The 26,777-nt window shown below is 56.6% G+C and overlaps 1 protein-coding gene across 2 annotated transcripts in view; it reads right to left on the bottom strand.

The window, feature by feature from the left end:
- LOC111156379 (scavenger receptor class B member 1) overlaps window positions 1-25,176 on the bottom strand; it is a 68,924-nt gene extending 43,748 nt beyond the window's left edge. For both annotated transcript variants that reach the window (XM_022517212.1, XM_022517213.1), the window contains exon 1: window positions 24,905-25,176. In XM_022517212.1, coding sequence (XP_022372920.1) covers window positions 24,905-25,030 — 126 coding nt within the window. In that variant the 5' untranslated portion in view covers window positions 25,031-25,176. The remainder of the gene's footprint in view (window positions 1-24,904) is intronic.
- Between the last annotated feature and the right edge of the window lie 1,601 nt (window positions 25,177-26,777).

Here is a 26,777-nt window from a genome sequence, read left to right as displayed (position 1 = left end):
CTCTGTTCTAAGTCTGCAGACTACAGCAGTGAATGAAAAGGAAAAGAAGACCATCCTTTCTAAAACAGCCCTTCCGCAGTCACATTCTTCCACCACCCTGTTTTATCCTCCTGGCATTATCGATGTTAGGAATTCCTATATATTTGTTGACAAGACCCCCACCTGCTGCCTAGACCACAGTCATGATGGACGGAGCTGGAGCAGCCTCATTGGATCATGAGGCAGCCTTGAGAACAGAAACCACAAACAAAGGACGGTGGAGTGAAAAGATAGGAGACTAGGATCCCCTGATTTCATGGAGCCACCGCACCCATCCTGGGCAGCCTAGTCATCAGAGAAGTGTCCATAAAACTCACAGTGAGATCCTCCAGCCTACATGAGAATAGCTAACACAAGAAAGATTGACGACAGCATCGCTGACCCGGAATGGAGCAACTAGAATGCTTGTATACTGTATTGTGCAAGCATAAGAGGTACAGTCACTGGAAAACATTGGCATTATCTGCAAAAGTGGAGCAGACTTCTGCCCCACAAGAGAGAGCAGGCCGCCTCCTAGGGCTTCCCCCAGAGGAATGAAAACACAGGTCCCTCCATGTACAAATGCCATGTCCACCAGGGCCCACAGCAGCCCCAAACTGGAAACACAGATGTCCATAGACAAGGTAAAGGATGAAAAGGGTGACATTCACGCCACAGGATGGCACCCAGCAGAGAAAAGGAGTGGACCCTGCATGCCCACAATGACACGGATGAGCCAAGCACGGAACCAACCAACAAAGGTGGGCACCGAGGAGAACGGGCAGCAGGAATCTGTTCTCGCGACGATCCGGCCAGCGGGTAAAGCCGATCTCTGGTGACAGAGGTGGGGGACAGCGGTACCGCAGGGTTGACACCGACAGGGAGGGTGGAGAACAGCCACCTGCAGGTGATCCAGACGAGCTCGGCAAACCTATGTGAAAATTCACCGACATCTACACCGATACCGTGTACTTTCCTGTACGGATGTTAAATTCTGATTTTTAAAAAGAAAAAAACTAAAACAAAAATGTGGCAAGCGGAGGAGAGCACTTGGAAGGTCATAAGCAAAGCCTCAGCCCACAGAGGCCCAGAAAGATGCTGGCGTCCCCCCAGATCTGAGTTCCAGGAGACCAGCAAGGAGGCTGTCGGGGACCCAGGAGGAAGAGGAGAGGCGTGGAGCCATCCCTACAAGCAGAGGGGCCCCAACCCGACAGCCACACCTGCCTCCCTGCATTCTTCTCACCCTGCCCTTCGCCACCTCCCAGCAGGAGCCCGGCAGAACTTCCTGGGCCTCAGTTTCTCATCTGTGCAAAAGGGACTAGAAACAGGACCTGCGCCAACAGTGACACCATGCTGACGTAATATGGTGAGAGGCGCACGTTGCCTGTGTGTCTTCCTCCCAAAATCCCAGAACTCCAGTCTAATCCCAAGAAAAACATCAGACAAATCCCGAAAGAGGGACATCCTACAAAATCACTAACTATCCAGGTCACCAAAACCCAGGAAAGTCTGAGAAACCATCACAGCCCAGAGAAGCCCAAGGGGACACTGTGACCAGATGTGACATGGTCTCCTGGGTGGACTTCCGGAGCAGAAAAAGGGTAGGAAGGAAAACCTAAGGAAAGCGGAACAGAGTGTGGACCATAGTAAGTGGTGTGAGTGGGGGACACGGGGCTTGCAGAATGTGGGAACTCTGTATTCTCTCCCCAGTTTTCCTAGACCTCTGAAACTGTTCTAAAATAGAAAGTTATTTCACAGCAAGTCAGACCCACTCACAAGCCTGCTGGTCAGCTTGTATCAGAGCTCGAGGCGAAAGTAAAACTGTGGGCCCACATATGTCTTTCCCAAACGTTAAAGTCGTTGAAAACAATACTGAAATGCTTACAATAATAAATATATTAAAGCCCACAGTATTATTTTAAGTTTAAATATTTTGCTTAACCCCAAACCAGAATTCATTTGTCATTTTATTTCTCCAGCATTGGTGGACGCAGACTCATTGGGTCCATTTCCTGGCACTGCTTTGACAAGTTGTTTTTGACAAGTTTTTGTCAAAAACGTACACTCTACAACATCACAAATTTAGCCTCTTACAATCTGAAGGTCGGAAATCCAAAGTGGGTCTCACCCCAAAATGGAGCTAAAATCAAACGGTCAGCAGGGCTGCTTGTTTCTGGAGGCTCTCAGAGAGAATCCACTTCCCTGCCTGCTCCAGCTTCCAGAAGCCAAGTCCGTCCCTCCAAACCCTGCCCTCATCATCACATCCTCTCTGACGTCCCTCCCTCTCTCTTCTAAGGACCCTTGTGACAATAAAAGAACAAAGCCCTCCCATTGTATCCTCCCTCTTTCTGGCTTTGAATGATATATGGGTGATGTCTGGTGCTGTGGCAGCCATCATGAGACCATGAGGACAATGCTAAGAAAGTCACATGTCCACCCAGAAAACCCAGGATCACCTGCCACCTGGAGACTTGTGAGTTCATTGCATCTGCCAGGTCCCCTATGCCACATGAGCTAATAGTTCACAGATTCCAGGATTAGGATGTAGACAACTCGGGGGGACAAGTATCCTGCTTCCCACACCCCACTCAGAGATATGTGGCCTCCTCCCACACAGCCCCCTCCACACCTGGCAACACCCTTGCGCCAGGGCAGAGTGACATTTGCGGCCCAGGTGCCTCTTCCTTTCTGGAACATTCTTGCCTGCGGCCAGAGGACCAGACCCCGGCCGGACAAGGTGGACCAGATCCCACGGTGACAGAGGCCCACTGTCTTCTTAAAGCATGCCACCTGGCACGCTGGGTCCACACCCCCTCCCGCCCCCTCCCCGTAGGACACCACACCCCCTCCCGCCCCCTCCCCGTAGGACACCACACCCCCCACCCCACACTTGACTTGCCGCCTGACTGCCTTAAAAGAAACCCAGGGCAGGACACACTCTTGGGTGGCTTCTTTTAAGTTGTGCAGTGGGGGGGCCTTTGTTCTCACAAAGGAGTCGGGACAACAAGCGCCTTCCGCTGCAGACCTGCTGCTGCCCCCTCCTGACTTCAGCGACCACAAGGACAGCCTTGCTCGACAGCGACACAAGGGTGTCAGAACCTCGGTTGAGGCACACCTCCAAAGAGATCTCAGCCAGCCACACCCCTAGCCAGGGACATCAGGGAGCCCCGGAAGGCCAGCCTCCCCTGCCCTGGGATGGTCTAAGAAGCAGGAGCGTTCTTCCCACACCAGGGGGCCAAAGCCCCCCTCAAAAAGCCAGCAGGTTCCCTGGTCGGGGGACAGAAGGGGGACAGCAGAGGTCAGAGCCACTTGGCATTCCTGGGGGTCCCAGGAAGCTTCCTGGCTGGGTAGGGACTGACCCACCACTGAGCCCCACTCCCTCACCTCCCAAAATGGACCCAAGCCCAAGGGGTGCACGCCCCAGGGGATTTCTGGGCAGCTGAGCAGACCTCGTCTCTCTACCTAGAATCCAGGTGCCCCACAATTTTTTTAATAGCATAAAATTTACCATCTTCGGGGCGCCTGGGTGGCTCAGTGGGTTAAAGCCTCTGCCTTCGGCTCAGGTCATGATGCCAGGGTCCTGGGATCGAGCCCCGCATCGGGCTCTCTGCTCAGCGGGGAGCCTGCTTCCTCCTCTCTCTCTGCCTGCCTCTCTGCCTGCTTGTGATCTCTGTCTGTCAAATAAATAAATAAAATCTTTAAAAAAAAATTTACCAACTTCACTGATTTTAAGGGCACACTTGAGTGGCATCAAGCAAATCTATGGTGTTGTGCAACCCAGGTCACCATCCATCTCTGGAACTTTCTCACCTGCCCAAACTGTCCCCAGGAAACACCAGCGCCCGGGCCCCTGGTGCCTCCATCCCCCATCCTGTCTCTGTCCCTGAGACCCCTCTGGCTGCCCCGTGCGAGCGGACTCCTGAGGTGTGGGTCCTCTTACAGCCAGATGCTCTCGTCACCGAGCACCAGGTCTCCTGAGCTTATCTATGGTGGGGGGGTGGGGGGGGAGAGGCAGAACTGCCTTGTTTCGAAGCTGAATCACATTCCAGCAGCTGGAGGGACCTCACTTTGACCGCTCCTCTGTCTGTGGGCACCTGGGTTGCTGGGGTCATGCGGCTACAAACACAGGTGCGCAAATAACCTGCCCGCGTCCCCACTTTCCATTCTTTGGGGGCACATGCCCAGCAGGAGAACGGCTGCGTCACACGGTAATTCTGTGTTTAACTTTTCCGGGAACCCAAGCCCGGGTTTCCACAGAAGCCTCGCCATGCCGCATCCCCACCGACAGGGCACAAGGGCACCCGTTTCTCCACACCCTCGCCAACACTGGCGATCTTCCAGGTTTTTTGGTACGAGCCATCCTCGTGGATGTGCGGTGGGATCGCTGTGGTTTTCGTTTGCATTCGTTCGTGCATCTTTTCCGGAGAAATCTCTAATACATCCTTGCCCCGTCTGTTCGTTTTTGTTGCTGAGCTGTCCTACCAGGAATGTAAGGCCAGATTTAAGGCCACACTGTCCATCTGTTCTTGATCGTTCCCCTAGCCGGTCTCTTTGCAGCCCCACACCCCTCAAACAGAAGTGTGAGAGCCCCCCCGATCTCCTTCCCTCCCACCCCAAGAACAGTCTTTTGGACAACCCAGTGGCTCTGTGAAGTGGCTCTTCTTTCTGCAGAAGAAATCTGAAATCCGTTCCTGTCTTCCAAGGGTGTCCCAAACGAACTGAAACCAAGTCTGAACTTCTCATCATGTCCTACAAGGACCCAGCCTGCCTCTCCCCAGTTCCAGCCCCACTGGCCCGTTCTTCTTCCGTCACTACATAAGCAACTTCCCACCTCCAGGCCTTTGCACGTGCTGTGCCCTCTCCCCAACAAGCTGCTCCCATGCCTGACTCCTCCTCGAAAAGGCCCGCCCAACCACCCCACCAGAGCCTGAGGTCAACTCACCAGCCTTGCCCCCTTCGGACGGCCTTGGTGAGCATCTCTGTTTGCTTGTGCACGGGCCGTGGCTCCTGCTGCAATGTCGGTAACTGAGACTGGGGCCCGGTCAGCTCCATCCACAACCGCAGTCCACACTGCCAGGGCCCAGCACACAGTAAGGTGCTCAGCGAACATGTGCCAAAAGAATGAGCAACCTTTCCGATCACTCAGGACCCAGCACCCCTCCTTCTCACAGCATGTGGCCCCCCTCCCCTCCCACCCCATCAGGATCACTTCTTCGGCTGATTCACAAACAGGGCTGCCCAGAGCCCATGGGACCGGCCTGTCCCATCCGTCCACGGGGACTGAAATCCCCTGAGCCCTTTGGTGCGGCTAAGGAGGCAGCTGGTGAAGAAGGCAAAGCCCCCGTGGCTAGAGGAGGGGGGTTCCCTGCTAGTGTGGCTCCTGTCCACGCGGCAGACACACCTGGAGCCCGCCCTGCTTCCCCGCAGTGGGTCAGCCAGAGGATGGGTGTGAGAGCTCCCGAGAAGTCAGAGACGCTGCAGAAATGCAAGGTCGCTGGTTATTACGTGCAAAACCACGAAGAGGGCTCGAGAAGCCCCTCCCGACACTGTCCTCCAGGGTTGAAGGCTATCTCGAGCCTCAGCTGGACTCTGTCCCAGACCCTGACCTTCCTTCCCTCCTCGCCAAGAACACAGGTGGCCACGACTGCTGACAGCTCCCCCACACTTACTCAGGTCCCAGCCACAAGGAAGCCTGGAGGTCAGCGACGTCAGTGCTCGCGTCTTGTGGAAGAGGATGGTGAGGGCCAGGCTGCCTGCCAAGGACAGCCTCCCCATCCCCTGCCCCCCACCACAGCCCCTCTGCTGCCCCTCCCCGGGCCACGCGCGTCTGCCACCCTCCTGTTCCAAGTGTCCGGGGCACGCCCTGCCTCGCCGTCCCCACCACCACCATCCTCGGGCTCTCGCCGGGAGCAGGCAGCACCCAAAGCACTGTGCTCATCCAGTCCTCGGCCGTGAGGATGCCCACAGCACCCCACCTGACAGATGGGGACACTGAGGCAGGATGCTTGCCGTGTGCTTAAGGCTTTCAGCATGGTCAGAATCCCCAGGGGCTTCGGATGGCCCCGCTTTCCTCTGGGAACTCTTCCATCACCAGGACCATGGACAGCCTCTGTGAACGAACTCTGAATTTACTCCAGAAAGAGACTGGAAATCGATGGCGACAGCCGGCACAGCTGAACACGCACTGGGCGGGGCCTGCTCACCCCCCATTCACCAAACCGTGTGTCCCTCGGAGCAACATCTGCGTGGCCAGGGCTAGGACTGTCCCCGCTTTACAGATGAGGAAGCCAAGGCCCGGACAGGCGTCATTTGCCCTCGGTCACACAGCTGGAGAGCACTGTCCCACCGAGACGAGCAGACATCAGCTCACCGAGGAACACACCCAACGAACTGTCATGAACACCTAGAAATCTAGATTTCCGTGCAAATCCACCCGCCTTTAAATGCTGGCTGCCAAGTTACTTAAGTAAAATTTTTAATCGCAGTGTGGGCCCCACAAAACACCCCTCCAACCCAGTCTGGGCTACATCCCTGGGAACAAAGGTGGAGAGCACAGGGGATGGTCCAGGCTCACCTTCCACCACCAGCTGTGTGACCTCTGGCAGTCTCTCGGCCTCTCTGAGCCTCTGTGCCTCCACTTGGACCAGTTAAGGATCTTAAAATGAGATTATCCTGGAGTCACGCGGGTAGGCCCCAAATCCAAAGACAACTGTCCTTAGAACAGAAGAGAAGATTCAAAGAAGGGCCGTGTGCAAAGGAAGGCAAACATTGGAGGGATGTGGCCTTCAGCCAAGGGCCACCTGAAGCCACCAGAAGGGCAAGACAGGCTCCTCCCCCAGAGCCTCTGCAGGGAGCGTGGCCCCCGTCAACACCTTGATTCCAGATGTTTGGCCTCCAGAGCCACGAGAGGATGCATTTCTCTTGCTTTAAACCACCAAGTCTGTGATCATTTGCTATGGCAGCCCAGGCACCAAAAACGTTCCCCGAGAAAGTTCTGGAAGACACACAGGCACTTCCAGCAAGAAGCCTTTTCTAAGATAGATCCCAACCTTTGACTTCCTGGGTCACGTCCGCGAGGCTCTGGCAGGAACTAGGGAGCCACAGCTCTGCCTTCTCTATGTTCTGTTTCCCAAGCCCAGAGGGTGGAGGGAGGGCCTGCGGCCAGGCCCCTACGAGGTGATGTGATGGCCAAGGCAAGGATCTCCAAGATCCACCCCCAGGTACCAAACCCAAGGTGGAAAAAGGCATGCGGGCATAAGCGGTGTGTGCCTGGGAAGGAAGGATGTCCCAGTCCCCGTGGACACACACAATGTTTCTCAGGAAGGAACTAGTAAACTAAGTAAACTAGTAAACCAGTAAACCAAGTTACCAAGCAGCCCCCTGGAGTAAGGACCCACCGTCAGGGCAGGGAGCGGTGACTTTTCAGCCTGGGCCATTTTCTGAGCTTGGACTAGTTTTTCACATGCTTTCAATTTTTTAAAAATCATGCTCCTGTTTTTCTTTCTTTATCTCATTTCTGATGTCAGCAGGGGCTTTCTGGGCACAAGCCGGCCCTGGGAGCACATTTAGTCCTCCTGTCATGAGAAACAGGACCGGCTAAGGCCATGGGAGCTGAGAAAATCTGTACGGTCCAGAGGGGCTGCCAGAAGAAAACCGAGTTCCCAGAGAACCCAAGAACTAGGGGCTGGGTCTGAGCCTGGAAATCTGCAGGTCCGAGACTTGGGCACACACATTGGGGTGGGTTGAAGAGCGTCCCCCGGAATTCATGTCCATCTGGGACCTAGGAATAGGACCCTATTTGGAAATAGCATCTTTGCAGAGAGAATGGAGTTATGGATCGGGAGATGAGTTCATCCTGAATCCAATGACAGATGCCCTTATAAGAAGAAGGGAGGACAGAGACACACAGAGGGGATGGCCACGTGAGAACAGAGACCCTGGGAAACTCACACACACACACACACCGATGCACACCATTACAAGCAGGCAGGGACACTGCTCTGGGACAGCTCTGGGACAGCTCCCGGTCCCGGACACACGCCCACCCCATCTCCTGCTCCGCGATTTCTCAGGAGAACCTCACGTCTTCTGCCACTCCAGGCTTAGTTCACCTCCACCATCCAGAGCCTGAGATTTCTGATTAAACCAAGCCCGAGGCCTGGGGTGTACCCCACTTTGTGTGACCCCCAACCGGCCCCTCACACTCTCTGAGGCTGGCACCCTGCACCCTGACTGACATACAAAAAGAAAGGTGGCGGGACGCCTGGGTGGCTCAGTCATTAAGCGGCTGCCTTCAGCTCAAGTCATGATCCCAGGGTTCTGGGATCGAGTCCCACAGTGGGCTGCTGCTCCCTCTCCCATTCGTCTTGCTTGTGTTCCCTCTCTCGCTGTGTCTCCGTCAAATAAATAAATAAATTTTTTAAAAATCTTAAAAAAAAAAAAAAGGAAAAAAGCTGGCTCAGACTCAGAAAGGCACAACAAAACAACACCCACCACCACCAGAAAAGGTTCAAGAAGGCCTGAAGGTCTAGGTGCTGCCGTGGGTGGTTAATAAAGAGGGCTCCCTGGCACACCGCGACCCAGCACTCCACCACCAGCACAGCCCAAGGAGGTCCCCAAGAACCAGAAGGTGGGGGACCACCCCTCCCCAGGGTTATGCAACGCAAGGTGCCCCTGCGGGGGGCTGCCTGGCCACACCCGGCTCCAAGCACTGGGCGCCCAAGACTGCGCGGAGGTGTGGTTCGTCCACAGAGCTCAGAGACGTGGGGCACCTGCCGTAGGTCACACAGCAAGCAGGAGGCCGAGCCAGGAGGGGAGCCCACGCCTCCCACCTCGATCCAGAACCGTGCTCCCAGCCTCTGCTCCGTGGGCAGATTCCCAGTGTGACACGGGATCGTGCACGTGAGCCCACGCCCTCAAACACGCACGTGTGCGCCCAGGCCTGCAGAGCCACGTGGACACCCATGCTCTCCACAGCTCTAGTCACCGTGGCCCCGAGGTGCATGCGGCCCACGTGTCCCTCCACGGGTGAGCGAGTTGACAAAGTGTGCTCTACCCACGGGATGAAAACGGGGGGCGGCCAGGGGAGGGCCTGAACCGCAGACACCTGCCACAGGGCAGACGGCCCGTGAGAACATGGAAGCAGCCAGACAGGACAGGATACAGACTGTAAGACCCCGCGGGTAGGAGCCGTCAAGGACAGGCAAGTCCGCAGACTTGGAAAGCAGGCTGGGGTCACGGGGGGGCTGGGGGGCCGGGAGGCAGAGAGGGAGGACTAAGGTGGAACAGGTGTCACTGCAGAGGGACGGGGCTGTCCTAGGAGCCCACAGAGGCCCCTGTGAAGGCACTAAGTGCCACCAAACAGACCACTTTAAAATGAGTGACTGTACATTATGTGAATTTCACCTCCACAAATTATTAAGTGAAAAACTTAACGAGGGGCGTGAACGCTGGTGCAACCACTCTGGGAATGAGCCTGACTCGTCCAGGCAGAGCCGAAGCTGCACACGTGGGGACTGGCGGCCCTACCCGGGCTGCGGGCCCTCGGGGAACGCCGCCGTGCACGCCCACCGGCCTTTGCCAGCAGGACACACCCGGACGGCCTCCTGGAGCACTGCGGGATCATGAAAACCGGGCGTGGCTCCTTGCAACCCCCAGGCCGGCTCTCGCCAACAGAACCAGAAGCAAAGACAGGCCAAAGGGTATGTACGTGGGTCCCGGTCCATCTGGGCCGAGCTGTCAGAATGAAACGCCACCAACATCATGCTTAGTCCCAGCAGACCTTTGTTTCTTACAACAGGGTGGGGGGGGTCTGGAAGTCTGAGGGCGCCCTCGTGGTCTGGGGAGAGCCCTCCTTCTGGCGGCGGGATTCTCAGGGTGTCCTCAATGGGGAGAGGTCCCCCATTGAGTCCCCCGTATCAGAGAGACGCTGAGGGTCTCTTTGATGGGGGTTGTGAATCCCATCGGTGACACCAAAACCGCTAGGCTCTCAGGATCCCATCACCTTCTGATCCCATCACCCAAGACACCAGGTGTGCAGCGTAGGAATCTGGCGGGGACACAAACACACCCACCGCAGTGGCCCCACAAAGCCCAAAACCCTCCTCACAGGCCCTCAATCCAAAATTCCCAGTCCAAAGCCCCATCCAGAAATCGACATCGGGTACGAGCAAGGCCCCACTCTGGAGCCTGTGAGATCAAAAATGCACGGGCTTCTAGAAGACCATGGGCGGCGGGGGGGCGGGGGGGGCAGGCCCAGGTTCAACATTCCCATTCCCGAAAGGAGAAAAAAAAAAAGGTGGACGGGTCCAAGGGGAGCCTAAAACCCAACGGGGCAAACCACACTAAACCCTGAGGTTGGAATCATTCCTGGGGTCTCGCCCTTGTCTTGAGGAATAGCACATGGGCAGCTAAACAGCCCCACAGTGCATCCATCCATCCTGTAAAATCTAAGATTTCCAGGCACCTTCCCTCACTCCTTCCCGTCCTTCCCCTTGGGTTCCAGCTGGCTGCCTTCCTGAAGGCTGGCTCACACCCACACAGATCCCCTTATCAAACCGTCATCAGCCACACCCGTGGCCTTCTCTTCAGAACAGGACTTCTCGGCTCCTCGGAGGAGAAGGTGAGAGGTTTCCAAGCGGTTCGGTTCTGCCTCCCTCTGATGAACCATCTATAGGTCACCTCGCTGTTGGCATTTTACTATGAGCTCAGGCCCAAGCCAAGCCACACCTCCCACCCTGGGCTCAGGTGTCCAATTTCATCTCCTGCCAGCTCAACCTGCCACAGGACACCAGCTCAGGCAGGCTCCGGCTCCTTTCTCTCAAGGATGGCCTCTCCTCCGGTTTCCAAGCAGGTGCCCACGTCCGCCAGCCACCCCATCCGGCTCCCAACCACCAGGTGTTCTCTAAGAAGACGGGGGCGCTCGCCAACTCCCCTCTCCTCCTTCTGAGCCCTCACCAGGACTGATCCTAAGGGTCCACTCGGATCAATGTGGGCTCCTTCCGGCTGGCACCCCATTCTCCCAGCCTCTGCCCCTCAACCAAACCTCTTCCCCAGGTTTGGGTGCGGTGAGAGCAGCACCCCACTCGGGGTGCCGATTTCTGCCCTCGTCCATCCCAGCTTCGAGATCAAAATGCCATAGGTAGGGGGGCTTAGAAACAATAGATCTTCACTTCTCACAGTCTGGAGGCTGGAAGTCTGAAATCAAGGAGCCGGCAAGGGCATGTGCGAGCTCTCTTCTGGGTCATAGGCTTTCTGCTGTATCCTCACAGGGAGGAAGTGGCCGGGGACTCTCCGGGGACTGTCTGAAAAGGGCACTCATGGGGGGCACCTGGCTTAAACTCAGGCTAAGCCTCTGACTCTTGATTTCAGCTCAGGTCATGAGCTCAAGGTCATGGGATCGAGCCCCGTGTCGGGCTCTGCGCTCAGCACAGAGTCGCTTGTCTCTCTCTCTCTCTCTCAAATAAATAAATAAAATCTTTAACAGATAAATACGAGGGCTCTAACGCTTTTATAAGGGCCCCACCCTCCAGACCCAGTCACCTCCCAAAGTCCCCGCCTCCTCATACCATCACCCTGGGCCTTAGGTTTTGCCAAGAAATCAGTTTTAGGAGAATCGACGCTCGGACCACAGCCGTGTGACAGGTGTCTGTGCGAGGTCTCTACCGCACCGCGTGAGTCAGGCACCTCCCTGGAAGCAAGTCCTCTTTCACCCCAGAGGGAAATCAAAGACTCGGGAGTTGCAACAAGGAAGCGGGAGGCCACAGCGGGTGGTGTCCAGGAAGCCTGAGAACGGGCGGCTGAGCAGAGTCCCGGGAAGGCAGAGTCCCCGCAGCTGCTAAGGGATTCCGGCTGCAGTAGGCTCGGGGCCAAGGAGGACCCGCATGACCTCCGCCGCCGGCCCAGAGGCCAGAAGGGGCCAGGCTGACAGGGCCCGAGATTTCTGCAGGACTCAGAAGGATGGGTGGGGGGCCCCAGAACAGAGGGGAGCCCCTCTGCCACCACCCAGCTCAGCTCTCCAGCCCAGAGGAGGAGGCGGGTGTCTGGCCCAGCCCAGCCCACAGGCGGTCACGCTTCCCGGGGCAGGGGTTAATCCAGAGGCGGGGTGGGGAAGGGGGAATCCGGAAGGACCCCGGGCCTTGGCTGGTGCCTCCCGTGAGGGCCAGGAATCTGAGCCAGGAATCTGAGCGAGGAGAATAGGAAGCAGGGGGAGGGGCAGGGCCGGAAGGACTCAGTGGCTCTCCCAGTCCCGGGGTGGGGGGACGGGGTGTTCAAGCCCTCCCTGGGGTCCCGGCCTGCAGCGGGTGGGGCTGCCAAGCTGGGGGGAGTCCAGACACCCCCCCCCCAACGGAGCCATGAGAGCTCTGCTCTCATGCGATGCACACAAGGAGGCTTTTGTGTAGGAATCAGTTGGAAGAAAACGTGCACTGATGAAGAAACAACGGGACAGACCCACATCGCAGGGCACCCTGCCAAACACACTGGCCCGGTCCCCTCGCCAACAATGAGCACCGCTGGGCAGAGGGCTCCCACCAGTACCCCCGCACGGTTCTGGCAATTTCCCCAAACTAAAATTTTTTCCAACTAGAAACCCAGGAAAAGAACGCAGGAACTGCCGTCCAGTTGTTTTAAGGGGTTGAATGGTCCCTTGTGGGAAAGGCTGGGGCAGCCACACAGTGGAGCCTTCCCAGGCCTCCAGACAGACTAGCAAGAGCACCCCAAGTGAACCGGGAAGACTCAGAGAAGAGAGCAACAGTGCAGTGAGAACGGCAAGACGCAGGAAACGGGGCCCAGTACAGTCCCCCTCAGGGGAAACGGAGGCAGGCTAATCCTTGTATGTACTCGTGTCCATAAGGCTAAGACAATCCAAGAGCAAACACTTACATAACACTTGCTAAGCTGTTGTCCTAAGTGGTTTACATATGCCAACTCCTCCATATTTTAAGAGCCCTAGAGAGGAGATTACATTTTACAGTGCAAGAAGTAAGGCCCAGAGATGTTAAGTCACTGGCCCAAAGGCACACAGTGGCACGTGGCAGAGTCAGGATCTGAACCCAGATGTCTGGCTCCAAAGCCCCCCATGCTCTTGGGTCCACCTAATCTCCTAGACGCCAAAACCTTGGCCAAGGGCTGGAGAAAACTCTGGGGATTTGCGAACTCATGGCTGACCTTGACGGTGACCTGCTGCGCCCCCTCATTCAGTACTACCTTCCAGCTCCCGACAGCCCACTCTGCCCCACGCCTGTCACCCAGATGGAAGGTGACCATGTAGGCACCCAGGGTATGCTGTCAGGGATGTTCCCAGGGGCCCCGAGGGCCTGGCTGCCTAGGCAGGCTCCTCCCACACACACCTCCACACTGTCCTAGCTAAAGAAGTAAATGTCCCAAGGTCTGGGGCAAGGGCCAGCAGGCTGGCAGTCGTTCCTCCAGGGACTCATGAGCCACACTGCAGAATGCACCTGCAAGGACTGCAGGTCCAACCTCCCAGTTGTCCCTGGGCGGACTGTGATAAAGGCCACAGTGTCTCCAGCCATCCCTCCCTCGCCACTCTCCCCTCCAGCACGTAACCTGGGGAGCCTCCCACCAGGAGCAGACGAAGCCTGAACTTCGGCACACTGTGGCTCTGACATCTCTCCCAGTTTATAAAACAACACCTCCTCCCAATCCTGCCGCCAGGATGTGGGGCAGACAGGGACACAGGAACACTGGTGAAGGGCTGAAACCCGCAACTGCTCAGCTGCTTCCGAGCCCTGCTCCCCTGGCCCATGTGGCCTCTACCCAGCATCCCACCCCCTCGGCTCACCTGGGACAATCTGCCCTGCTAGCACTCAGTGTTAATTTGCACTGGGGCCTCATGTAAATCCCCGCTCCCTCTGGGTTTTGTTTCCCCCCAAAGGAAAAATTTTTAAAAGGTGTCAAGTAAAATCCAAGTTCCAGATCTAACGATGTGAGAGCTTGTGAAACCTTCCCTGATAAAAAGCAAAGAGCTACAAGCTACCACCTCCACAAGAGGTCTTCAATTAAGCCAAACAAAATAATCTCAAACATTGGAATTGCCAGAGTCACAGAGGCAATGAGATACCTAGGGGAAGCTCTTCTGGGGCAAAGGGCCCTTCAGCCAATTTTTTCTGCCTGTCACCTTTTCCTCTTTCTGCTAACACCCTCATCCCCCACCCTCACCCCCATCCCACCTCCTTCTTATTTAGGGCTCCACCCCACCCACCTAACTCCCTGTGGTTTGGGGAAAAAAGAAACTCCTCCCCCAGCTCCAGGCACATGATCCAATACTGACCAATCACAGCAGTCCACTTCTCAAGTCATGGGGACTGGCTCAGGGAGGAGCATGTATGTAACTCGAGCCCAGCCAATCAAAGCCAATGAGCATTCACAGCACAACATTTCCCAGCTACTAGGAAACTTCTCTAATTACCCTTAAAGGTCCCTCCACAAGGCTCCCTTTGGAGACCTCTTGGGAATTTCAAAGCCTCCAGACTCTCCCCCACATAGTGCGGCTGACCATTTGTTTTCTGAGCCCCAGACTGAGACGCCAGTGAGTGATATGGAAGCATATGTACCAAAATATCAATCTTTAACTCCAGGAAAGCATTCAGGACCCACGGGAAGAAGAGCAGAGTCAGGAGAAATCCCCCGATGACTCCCCAGGTGACAGGCGGTTCACTGAGTGCGGGGAAATGATTTTGTAGGGGTGAGTCAGCCGCATGATCCCTTACAGAGTAAAACCATCAGCAGGATGGGACGAGTGGACGGAGTCTCCCCCTCTAGCCTCACTTAGTCTCTGCTGGTGGAGACAAGAGATGGTCCGTAAGTGACTCCCCTTTCATGCTGAACCTTGGCTTAAGAGCAGCAGGAAGGGAAACACAGCCCTTCCCCGTGCCAGTCACCTGCCAGCTCAGGCCACCCTACCTGGTGTGAGGATTCCCACTCCCTCCAGGAGGCAGAAGGAAGGGGCTCTAGACCAGCCTCCACACCTCCCCAAGCCGCCCAGCCAGGACAGGCGTTGTTTCTTTACCCACCACTCACAGACGGCCCTCATGACATCTCTGTAAGTCACGTTGGGACTGAGAAGGGGTCAATCAGAAGACATCAGTGCCCAGCCAGGGGACACTCCCAGTCGCTGGGAGGGAGTAACATGGGGTAGCTATAACACAGATGGGGCAGACAGTGGCAGTGGGGCTCATGGGGGCGGGTTGGTGGTCAGGGGGTATCTTCTTCAAGAGGTCACATTAGAGAGGAAACATAAAAGAGGAACCAAGTATAAGAACCAGAGGGGAAAAGCATTCTGTGGAGTAGTAACAGCACATGCAAAGGCCCTGGGGCAGGAAAGAACACAGGGGCACTGCAGGAAAACAAAGACCTGTGGGGCTGGAATAGAGTGAGCATTCTGAGAATGGAAGCAGGCAGGGGCTGGTGAAGAAGGGACTTACAAGCTGTGGGGACAGGCAGGCTTCCTACATCACAGTGGTAAAATGATCCCAGTTGCATTTTCTAAAGAGCATTCCGGCTGCAGCAGCGAGAACGGACAGCACGGTGGCAAGAAGGCGCAGGAGCAGACAGCACAGGGAGGACGCTGGCAAGAGGTCTGCAGCAGGGGCCCGTGCAGAGGAGGGAAGCCAGACCCCGTCCCTGCGCAGGATCACAGCTTGCCACTAGTCACAAACCTCCCTGTGAAGCCACCTGTGTTCTAAACATCCATTCCATAAATATTTGAGAACCCACGATTCTGTGCGAGGCATCATTCTAGGTGCCCGGGACAGGACAACACACAAAATCACCGTCCTGCCCTCACAGGACCCACATCCTCCCAGAGAGAAAGGGACAGCAGACGATAAACATGATGCACAGGTATAGTATGTAGGACCTCAGAGGGTGACAGGGCTACGGAAGGAAGAGCTGGGGAAGGAGAAGGAGGGGTCAGAGCCCGGGGGAATGGCAATGGGCAAATTCAAACAAGGGAGAGGTCAGGGCGGGCCTCCAAGAGCACCCGAGATCTGAACGGAGCCCTAGAGGAGGTGGGAGTGCAAGTCACACGCATCGGAGGAGAGATGCAGGCAGAGGGGAGAGTAAGGTGGAGTGTGCCCGTACGTCTCAGGAATGGCCAGCAGGCTGGTGTGCAAGGTCAAGGGGAAGGGGAGGGCAGAGAGGGGTGAGGGGCAGATGGTGGAGGCGTCAAGACCCAACATGAGGGTGCAGCTCTGACCCCGAGGAGGGGATGGGACAGGCCCACGGCGGGGGTTTCGAACAGAGGAGGACCGTGAGCTGACTGCAAAGGTCACAGGTTCCCTTTGGCTGCTGTGCGGAGAAAACCCAGCCAGGGAGCAAAGGTGGACGCAGGGAGGCTGTCGGGAATCCAGGTGAGAGCGGGTGGCCCCACGGACCGGGGCGGGAGCTGAAGTGTGGCACGAAGCAGTGGGATCCTGGATGTCCTGTGAGGAGGGGGTCAGAAACATCCTGACGGTACAGTGTGGGAAGTGAGAGTGAGACGAGAGATCCAGGCCTCTCCGCCCGGGCACTTAGAGGCCACAAAAGCCACAGACAGAGATGGGAACGCAGACAGAGCCTGGAAGAGGGACAGAGATAGGATTGGGGCCTGGGGCGGGGAGAGGGGCCAGGCACAGGCCAGGGTGTGCAATCAGCCTTCCACCGCCGGAACTGAGATACAGAGCGGGCCCCTGGATGCCGGGGGCTGGAATTCAGGAGGAAGATCTCGGCCTGGGATATCGGCCGGGAACCCAAGACAAAGATGCCACTCACTGCCCGAGGCTCCCAGAGCTCACCCAGGCAATGCACGACCCAGAAAGGACATCCAAGGCTGAGCCCTGGGACTCGCCAGTAGGCAAGGGGTCAGGGAGATAAGGAGGCACAAACACAGGAGACAAAGAGCAGCCAGCCAGGGAGGTAGGAGGAAAACCGAGAGAACAGACATTTCTTGAGACGTGTCTCAAGAGTCCTTCTAGGACCTTCCAGAAAAGGTGGAAGGAACTTCACCCAAAATGCCAGGAAGCAAACAAGGGTCAGGCCACTCCTGTTCCTTCCCTGTCCCCAGCATGAGGCTGTTGGCAAAGAGGAAGACACAGTGCGGTGGGGGGTGGGGGAAGGAGGTGAGAAACCCACAGCTGGGCCTCGGGCCACCGGGGTCCCACTGGGCCACAGGGGACCTCTGGGTTCAGGGACGATCTGGGCACACAGTAGCTTCAAATCAGGCTCAGAATCACCCCGGACGCCCTGCGATGCCCAGCTGCTGAGCCTTGTGTGGCTCCAAAGCCAAGAATGGCCTGTTTGTGTTGTTTTGCTTCTCTTTGCATTTCTGCTCCTGCTAGGCACTCCCAGAGCCAGGGGAGGCCAAGGTCACGTTTGACAAGGGGGAGGGAAATGAGGTACATAAAAGAAGGTCTCCTTTTGTTTTGTTTTGTTTTGTTTTGAATGTTTGGCCTAGGCGCACAATCGAATTCTCCACACAGTACATGTGTTGATGGGGCCAAAGTTACTAGATCTTTCTTCGTGGAGAAGAGCAGGGGCCCAACACTCTTCCGCCCAGACCTCTGGCTCTCAGATCACCAACCAGAAAAGTCTGTCTGCATCGGCCTCGTGCCAGAAGCCAGCCCTGGGGGTGCCCCTGAGCCAGGCGGCCATCCGCTGCTGAGCAAGGACACGAGATCACCCTTCTGGGCACCAGCGACCACCAGCACGCCCTGCAGACGACGGCGGTGCAGACAGGCCAGCGCCGGGATGTGGGGACACTTCACTGAGCGAGAGTTTGATGACACCAACGCGTGCCTCACTCTGTCATTCGCTGCTAGAGGAAGGCCCGCACAGGTGATTCCAGGTAACTGAGCTTAAGCAGTTCTAGCTAATCACGTTGAATCCCCGAGTGGAGGCACGGCTGGTATTAGTCATTCCAGGAAGGCACCGGGAACGTTTCATGGAACGGGAAGAGCCGGGCACCCGGAATACACCGGCGCTGCCAGGCCAGTGGAAGGCCAGACGGTGCTGGGGCATGTCACCACACACATACACACGCACCCAACACGCACGGACACGCACGGACGTGTGTGCCCGCGTGTGCTCACGTACGTGACCGGGCACACCAACCAGTGTGCCTGTGTGTGACCATGTGCGGCGACATGTATGCACACGTCAGCACTGGCACGTGAGCCCACACATACACACACGCGTGCCAACACACGAGGACCACGCGTCCCATGCCACAACCTATGTGCACGCACGCCCGCATGTCCACGTGTACGCCAACACGGTGACACCGTGCTCCCTGGTTACACACATCCACACGCGTGTGCACGTGCTCCAGCCTGTGGTCGCACGCGTGCATGTGCCCGTGCCAACATGCGTTCGCCTGTCGCCCATCGTGTACACACAATCGGCACACGCGACAACGCTCGCGTGAGCACACACGTCCCCTCAGGAAACCAGAGAGGAAAACAAAACTAAATCCAACTCAGGGACGCTAAAAATAGCCGTGGTTTCCAGCTGTCGCCGTGGAGTGAGATGAAGCGACCTCCCACAGGCCGGGAGGACCAGGAAGTCCCCCTGTGGGAAAGAGGAAGCAAAACAACCCGAAGTGGGCGTGCACCTGCGATCCCAGGGTCCCGAGAACTGAGCGCCTTCCACCCGCCAGCGCCCGCCAGTTCCGTGGCCTGCGGCCAGAGGCAGGAGACCCCCTCCGCTGTCCAGGGCTCAGGAGTGGCCAGGCTGGGACCCCGGGGGCTTCCCAGAGCTTCAGGAGCAGGGCTGGCCAAGCCGACCCTGCAGGAGAAGCCGCCCTTCCCTGCTTCTCTTGGCGTCTGCAAGTCCAGAACACACACACACACACACACACACACACACACACACACACCTGGCTGCAGGGGGCCCGCTGCCCGCTGGCCATGCAGGGCAAGCAGAAGGGGAGCTCAACCCAAACAGAGCACAGGAAGGGCCTGCACTCCTGCCAAAGATTAGCCCAAGACACTCAGAAACAGAGAGCGGGGAGGACAGGCTCTACAGGGCAGCGGGCTCCAGGATTCAAATCCTGACCCTGCCACGTCAGCCGTGTGACCCTGGGCAAGTGACTTCACGGTGCTGTGCTTCCCACCATTTCCCGGGTAAAAGAGAGGCAACAGGAGCTCCCTGGATGCTAAACGAGATGATGTAATACGCCTAAAACACTTAGGATGATTAGGACCACCGCTGGCCAGTAAGAAGCGCTCATTAACACCTCTCTGTCATCAACCCCCACCTTCGAACTGATGGGCGGAGGAGATTTGCCAGGGAGCCCGAAGCCACCCAGGGGCATGGGAGGACAGTCCTGAGGCTCTCTGGGTGGCTCTCGCTGAGGGAAGAACTAGTCTGAGTCCGAATCTCAGGCGGGGAGAGAGGATAAGGAAACAACCCGACCTCAAAACACGGACCACCTCGCTATTCCACCATCTGCGCAGGAACGCAAGGGCTGCTCTGGCCCTCGGAGACTCTGCAGTGAGAGCAACAATGCAGGCCCTGCCCCAGCAGACGTCCAGGCTCAGGAGGGAGAAAGAGGCTGCACAAATAAATATATAACATAAGGGACTACTATTAGGGACATGAGGGGCAAGCTACACAGATATCTGGGGGTGAGCCTTCCAGACAGAGGGGAATGCAAACCAGAGACTCTGTGGTAGGGCCAGGCTAGGCAGCCTCAAGGACGTCAAGGAGATAGTGTGGTAGGTGAGCAGGGAGGCCAAGAGACGGCAAGGTAAGAGAGGGAAGGAGAGCCAGAGTGGGGGCCGTCAGGCCACTGGGACGACCTTGATACTCGCTCACAATAATATAGGGAACCTCGAAGGGTTGTCAGCTGAGGGGACACATGATCTGACGAGTGTTTTATCAGGATCCCTCTGGCTGCCTATGAAGACCAGAGATGAGACTACTGCACCAGTCCAAGCAGTGGATGGAGAAGGCCGCCATGGTGATGCTGAGAAGAGGGGTTGAAATCCAGATACACTTTGAAGATAAAGCCAATAGGATCTGCTGATAGACCATATGAAGGATGACCCAAGCTCTTCACCTCTACACTTGTGGGAGCAAATGGAGGTGTCACTTATTGAGATGGAAACACAAGCTGGGGAAGCCTTCGGCAGCTGAAAAAATGAGTGGATAAAGCCCTCGAGGCTGATTTCAATCAGAAAACCAACTTAGAGACGGCAGAGGGGACCCAGCTCCCCTCCTGGATGTGGAGGAGGCTTGGAGGCCCATGGACTCATAGTGGCCCAGCAGACAAGCACTTTCCCCTGCGGCCCAGCAGCAGCAAGGGGCTCCTCCTACTGCCGGGCCTTCCCTGTCCGACCAGAGACACCTGGAAATTTGGAAACATACTGCCAGGGACCTGGAGGGAGCATTCCTCATCCATTCGAACAGGGAGGGCCATGCATGCCGGGCTCAGTCCTAGGCGATGGAGATAAGAGTCCTCATTCTCCTGGCGTTTTCCTCCAGGATATTTACTTAGGCGCGCGCGCACGCGCACACACACACACACACACACACACACACACACACACGCGCACACACACACACACACACACACACACACCAGGAAGGTTACCTGGGGCAAATTACTCTCCAAAGCTTCGTTTCCCTATCTGTCGAGGACGATAATGAGAAGTGTCCCAGAACTGTCCCAGGACTAAGCAAGTGTGCCGCCCACCGTGGGAGGCACGTTCGGCCACTCCCTGGGGAAATCTTGGATTCGTTACTAATTTTTAAAGATTTTTTTTTTTTTTTTTTGTCAGAGAGAGAGGAAGAGAGAGCGAGCGCAGGCAGACAGAATGGCAGGCAGAGGCAGAGGGAGAAGCAGGCTCCCTGCCGAGCAAGGAGCCCGATGCGGGACTCGATCCCAGGAAGCTGGGATCATGACCTGAGCCGAAGGCAGCTGCTTAACCAACTGAGATACCCAGGAGACCCTCGTTACTAATTTTTAATTAAACATGTAACACATGAATATTCTCCTTGTTTAAAAAAAAAAAAAAAAAAAAGGCAGGGGCGCCTGGGTGGCTCAGTCGGTGGTTAAGCGTCTGCCTTTAGCTCAGGTCACGATCCCCGGGTCCTGGGATGGAAGGTTTGAGTCCCGCAGCGGGCTCCTTGCTCAGCAGGGAGTCTGCTTCTCCCTCTCCCTCTGCCTGCTACTCCCCCTGCTCACACTCTCTCTCTCTCAAATAAGTAAATTACTATAAATTTAAACAAATTAAATCTAAATAAATAAAACTGAAAAAAGAATTACAGATAAAATATGTTTCCCTCGGCCACAGCCCGAGCCTCCCCCTTTGCCCCGAGAGTGAGCACTGTCAGTCCACCCCTTTTCTGATTTTATGTGCACTGTCCCACACTGGAAATACAGGTTATTGTCTTGTGACCTGAGCTTTTTCTCAATGACTTCTCTATTTTGCCAACTCTCTGTGCTAAAGCATACACATTGAGTCCCTTCTTTCTAACTCTTGCCTAGAAATCTATCGGATGAAGGGCTCCGGCTCCCACTCCCACCTTATTTCCTAGGCCCTGGCTGATATGTAGACCCCAACTCGGGACTGTGGCTCTGGCCCTCCACTGCCACGAGCCATACAGACGCCAGCAAGCCCCAGACCTCTGCTATGCCTCAGTTTCCTTACCTGTAGGAGGGAACCAAAGCACCACCTCAACCTACTTCTCAAGGCTGTGGTCAGAGTCAAACAAGAAACACGAGACATGTCCAAGGTATTTGCACACATACGTAACTGCCTTTGTAGTTTATAATCTCGCTGGCAGGCAAACTACACCTGACCCATCTCAGAGCTGAAGAAAGAAACCGTGCCTCAGAGGTGAAGTGAGTGGCATGATGTCCCCAGCTCGCAAAGGGCCCAGCCAACTCGGCAGCCCCGGGCTCCGGAAACTGACTAGGGTTTCAGAATGCGTCACCTCCTCACTCAACCCCATCAGCAGCCTGAGGAACGTAAATCGAACCCGTCAGATCCACAACAACAACAAAATGATCATCGTGAAGTCTAACGATGGCAGACATGCAGGGGGAGTGGGGCTTTCACGCTCTTGGCGGGTGCATAAATGCTGGAGCTTTCCAGAAAGGCGATTTGGCGGTAACCGTCAAAATTCAAACGAAACAGCTTCGTGGTCTACAGGTTTCTGTTCTGAAAATCTGCCCTGTGCGAGTATTCGTGACATGTAGGCCGAGAGGTATAAACCAGGACACTCATGGGTCAGTTGCTTGAGACAGAGAAAATCACCACACCAGTCAGTAGAGAAACCAGGAAATAAGGGGAGAGCGATTTAAAGGAATACCATGCAGAAAGGGGGGGGGGGGAATGATCGATTTATTTGTTGTGACCTGGAGACATTTTCAAGAGATATCCGCGAATTGAAAAGCAAACTGCAGATATATATACATTTTACATATATACATATATATATACATGTAGTATAGTTCCATGTATGGAAAAAATATGTCGTGATGTGCGTAAATACATACTTATGACGTAGGCACCGATAAAGGTCTAGAAAGATACACACCTGCCAACAATGGTGGTGATTATTATCTGAGGATGGGAATAAAATGGAAGGATCTCTTTTCCCCACCATTTGAATTTTTTATTTTTTTCCAAGCAAGAATTCATGTCTTATAGGCGGACTTCTTTAGTTAACCAAAAAGCATAAGAAAATAGCGAAGCACAAGGCCTCCCATTCACGCTGCCGTGGACACGTGCAGCCAAAGAAAACACCGGCGGGCAGTCCCTCCCTCTCCCTTCACGTCCCACCCACTCGGTCCCCTGAACACAGACATCCTTCTTCCACGGGAAGGGACTTGGCTGGGACTCAGCCTGGGCCGCCCAAGAAGTGGCTGTCGTGGGCTGGGCTTGCCTTCCCGCCTTCACGCCACTCAGACCCAAACCAATCATCTTTGGGAGATTCACGGAGGATGCAGGGCGGCTCTCGCTCCACTTTAAGCCTGGAAATTCTCGGTCCAGGACAGCTGAGGATGATGGCGGTCTCCACTCTGGAAACCCAGAGTTAGAGTGGGGAATTAGGGGGTACCTGCGTGTGAACCAGTGTGCACAGAACTGACTGACATCCCTAGAAAGAACCACTCTGGGGGACGTCTGGGTGGCTCAGTCAGTTAAGCGTCTGCCTTTGGCTCAGGTCATGATCCAAAGGTCCTGGGATCGAGCCCTGCATCGGGCTCCCTGCTCAGCGGGAGAGTCTGCTTCTCCCCTTCCCTCTGTCCCTCATCCCTGCTTGTGTGCGCTCTCTCTCTCAAATAAATAAAATCTTCTAAAAAGGGGGGACAAAAGGAGAAGAAGAAATCACCCTGGAGTTCACTCAGGAATGATGGGGCTGACAAGATGTTTCAACTATAAACCCCACCCACTCTCGCACCCCCAAAGCAAGAGGCTCTTTGCACAGCGTCCTGATGGCTCCCATGTTTACAGCACCTGGATGACAACATCGTGGGCTGTCCCTGAGATAAAGCTCTCACGGCTCTTCTGAACAGTGTGACCCCTCGGCCACCATGAGAAAGAACAAAGCAGTTCGAACGCACTGAGGTGACCCCACACACATCTGTCTGGCCACCCCCAGAGGCCAAAAAAACACGAGAGGAACTCAGGGCTCAGGGGCACCAGCAGCCAGGACCTCCTCAGAATCAGACTACAGGGTTTACTGGGACAAGATCTGCAAACAAACAAACCAACAAAAAGACACAGTGTGCCCAACATGACTCCCAGAGACCTTGAGAAAAGCCAGTCCTCGCCTCATGGTTAACAACGGCCGGGTCCCAGAGAGGGGCGGCTCAGGTGTGAGCAGACTGTAGACCACATTCATCCCGTGATCCATTCATCCCCAGGCATCCCGTACTGGGCAGGGGGCACAGATGTGAGACGTGGACAAGTCCCATTCTTAAGAAACCCACTAAAGGAGCAGGCTAAGGGGAAAAGAGAAGTCAACGAGCAAGTGACATTACCCACATCTTTATCGAGGCTTGCTCAGTGTCTGGGCAAGGTGTGCCTCAGTTTCCCCTCCCCACACTGCCAGTGCTCTCTCTGGTGTCAAGGCTCTGAAATGCTGTGACCCTGGCCTTTCCCAACACCAGCTCACTTAAACAGGCTGTCCAGACGCCCAGGGCAGAGTCTGATGGTCTGAGGCCAGCTAATGTGTCTCCACGGTTGAAAGGGCAATGGTGCGGAAAGTTAAGATCAGAGGAAAGCCCTCTGCTAATGCAGCCTTGGGCTCCTGCCTCTGTGGGAATCTAAGGGGAAAGCCGCTTACCATTTCCAGTGGGCATCAGGAAGGCAGTGTTGGGGGAGGACGGAGCCCTGGGCCTCTGAGAAGGGCTTTCTAAGGGGGAGCTTCTGGACAGCAGAGTGCTCTGGACTACTATCCAGGCCCGGGGATCCATGTGAGTCTCACAGAAGCACATGAATGGAAGGTTCCTGTCGTCCTGGGTTCACAGGAAACAGGCAAAGTGCAGCCCTAATTTTAGCAGACAGGGCCTCAGGCTGCTGTAGTCAAGAGACGAGAAAGTAGCACCACAATGTGCTCACACTCCAGCCTGGCCTGGGCGCCAGACTGCTTAGGGTGAGGTTTCTCATTCAGGCCTCCCCAACCCTGGACCCGCGCCTCCAGGAGAGCCCCCAGATGCCCCTGCGCCCCCCAGCCTCGGCCTGGGTGGGGGAGGGTACTACGGCGGCAGCCAGTGGCCCCTCGCGATGCGCTCCGGGCTCCCCGTTGCTCCGGGGCCCAGACCCAGGGCGCCGATCCCGGCTCTGGCTCGCCCGCCCTCTGACTGCGCGCGCTCCTCCGCGCCCTTCGCCCTCCAGCCCCGACCCCGTGCGGGCCCCAGCCGGCGCCCCTCACCCACCTTGAGGACCTGCTGCTTGATGAGCGTGGGCACCACCACGATCATGACGGCTCCCAGCACGGCGCACAGCAGCCCAGCGAAGCCCAGCACCGCGACCGCCCGGCGCGCTCTGGCGCGGCTGCCCATGTCTGCGCGCCCTGGCTCCCGCCCGGCCCTCGCGTGGCTCCGCGCCTGGGGGGACGGGGACCGAGACACAGGCGACACAGGCGGCGACTCTAGGGCAGGCGGGCCACAGCGGCACGGCGGGGCCCAGACCGCGGCGCACGGAGGAGAGGCCCGGCAGGTGGCCGGCGGTTTTATGCGCCATCGCCGGCGCAGCCGGACCGCCCCCGGGACGCCCTGGGCACCAGGATTCGGGCGCGAGCCTACTGGCGGGGGCGGGGGGCGGGGGCTGCGCGGGGTCGGGGCGGGGTTGGGGGCGGGGCCCGGGCGGGGCGCGGATCGGACGGTCCGGAGGCCACGCCCCGCGGGGGGTAGTCTGCCGCCCCACGCCCTCGCTTCCGTTTCCGCGTGAGACCGCGCGGGGATCCTCGCGTTCCGCGTGCTGTGGCGTCGGTGGGGTTTGGCTCCCCCTCTGCCTCCTATTCCCCGCTCCTCCCCGCCTCTCGTTTTCCCTGCTCTTCCTCCTCCCATCACCTGCTCCCTCTCCTCTTCTCTCTCCCGGTCCTCCCGCAGCGCCCCCCCACCCTCCTGCTCCCCTCTCTTTCGCCCCTGCCCCTCCTCCTCTCCCACTTCCTCTGGCATGACCGGCGTCATGGACACACTTAGTAGGAGTTTCCCAACTCATCAGAAACACCGGAGCCCCCATCCGCACTTCTGCGACCTCATTGCCATCCCCCAAGCCCCCAACCACACTCACATTCTGTTCTAGCCTCGCTCTCGCTGGAACCAGCCTTGCAGACTCCCGCCTCAGTGCCTGATACACACAACCCACCCCCCTTGGCATTCTGTTCCCCTAGATAATCTGCCCGGCTCCTTCCTTCATGACCACTCTGCCACCTTATCAGAAAGGCCTTCCACCCGCCACCTCGTGTAAAACAAAATAGCGCCAGCTCTCCCCATCTCCCTTATCGCTGAGAACCACCTGGCATGTTACACAGTCATTCGTCCTTTGCATTCTGACCAGCCCCCCAGCTAGAATGCTGCGGGCAGACTTGGTCTCTCTGAGCCCCTGCCTTGTCCTCCGCAGCTAGCACTCTGCCTGGCAGGTAATGCTGGGCCCCCTGGGCTTAGCACCTTGCCCAAAATGGCTCCATTTTCCAGATGAGGAAGCAGGCACAGGAAGGTGACATGAACACACCTTAGTGTCTGCTTTCTAATGAAGAGGGCGATATGATGAGCGAGTGAAGCAAATAAAGGATGCTTAATTGCAGGTAACAGGTGCTCCGAGAAAACACAGCAGGTGCTCCCCTCCGGCTCCCCAGCTGCGTGTGACATTGAGCTTTGAGCCCCTCATTCTCTAGACCGGACTACTGAGAGAGCAAGGGACTGGTTGAGGGTTACACGGGGTGGGACGCAGTGTCCTCAGCGTCCGGCGAAGGCAGGCCGGTCCCTGCTGGCTCGGGAGGAGGCCTTCAGAAACTCTCCTTCAGCCGTGGAAGAAAGCAGCGTGATCTGGCCGAAGCAGTATTTGTGTACAGCACCCACTCCATACCAGCCAGAGACCCTTGCCTGCCACTGTCCCCCACAGCAGACCTGACCTTGCCCAGGGTGCATGTAGGAGGAGCCCAACCCCTGACCTAGATCGGGGTGCCAGGACAGGGCTGCGGTGTCAGAGGGGAATGAGTCTGGGGAAACCATGTTCCAGGGTTTCCCGCAGCAGAGTCCCAGGGCAAGGCACTTGGCCCACTGTTGGCCTCGGTTTTCTCACTTG

The sequence above is a fragment of the Enhydra lutris genome, unplaced genomic scaffold (assembly GCF_002288905.1).
Source record: "Enhydra lutris kenyoni isolate GAN:26980312 unplaced genomic scaffold, ASM228890v2 scaffoldscaffold46, whole genome shotgun sequence".
Lineage (NCBI taxonomy): Eukaryota > Metazoa > Chordata > Mammalia > Carnivora > Mustelidae > Enhydra > Enhydra lutris.
This window is presented reverse-complemented; position numbering and strand designations above follow the sequence as displayed.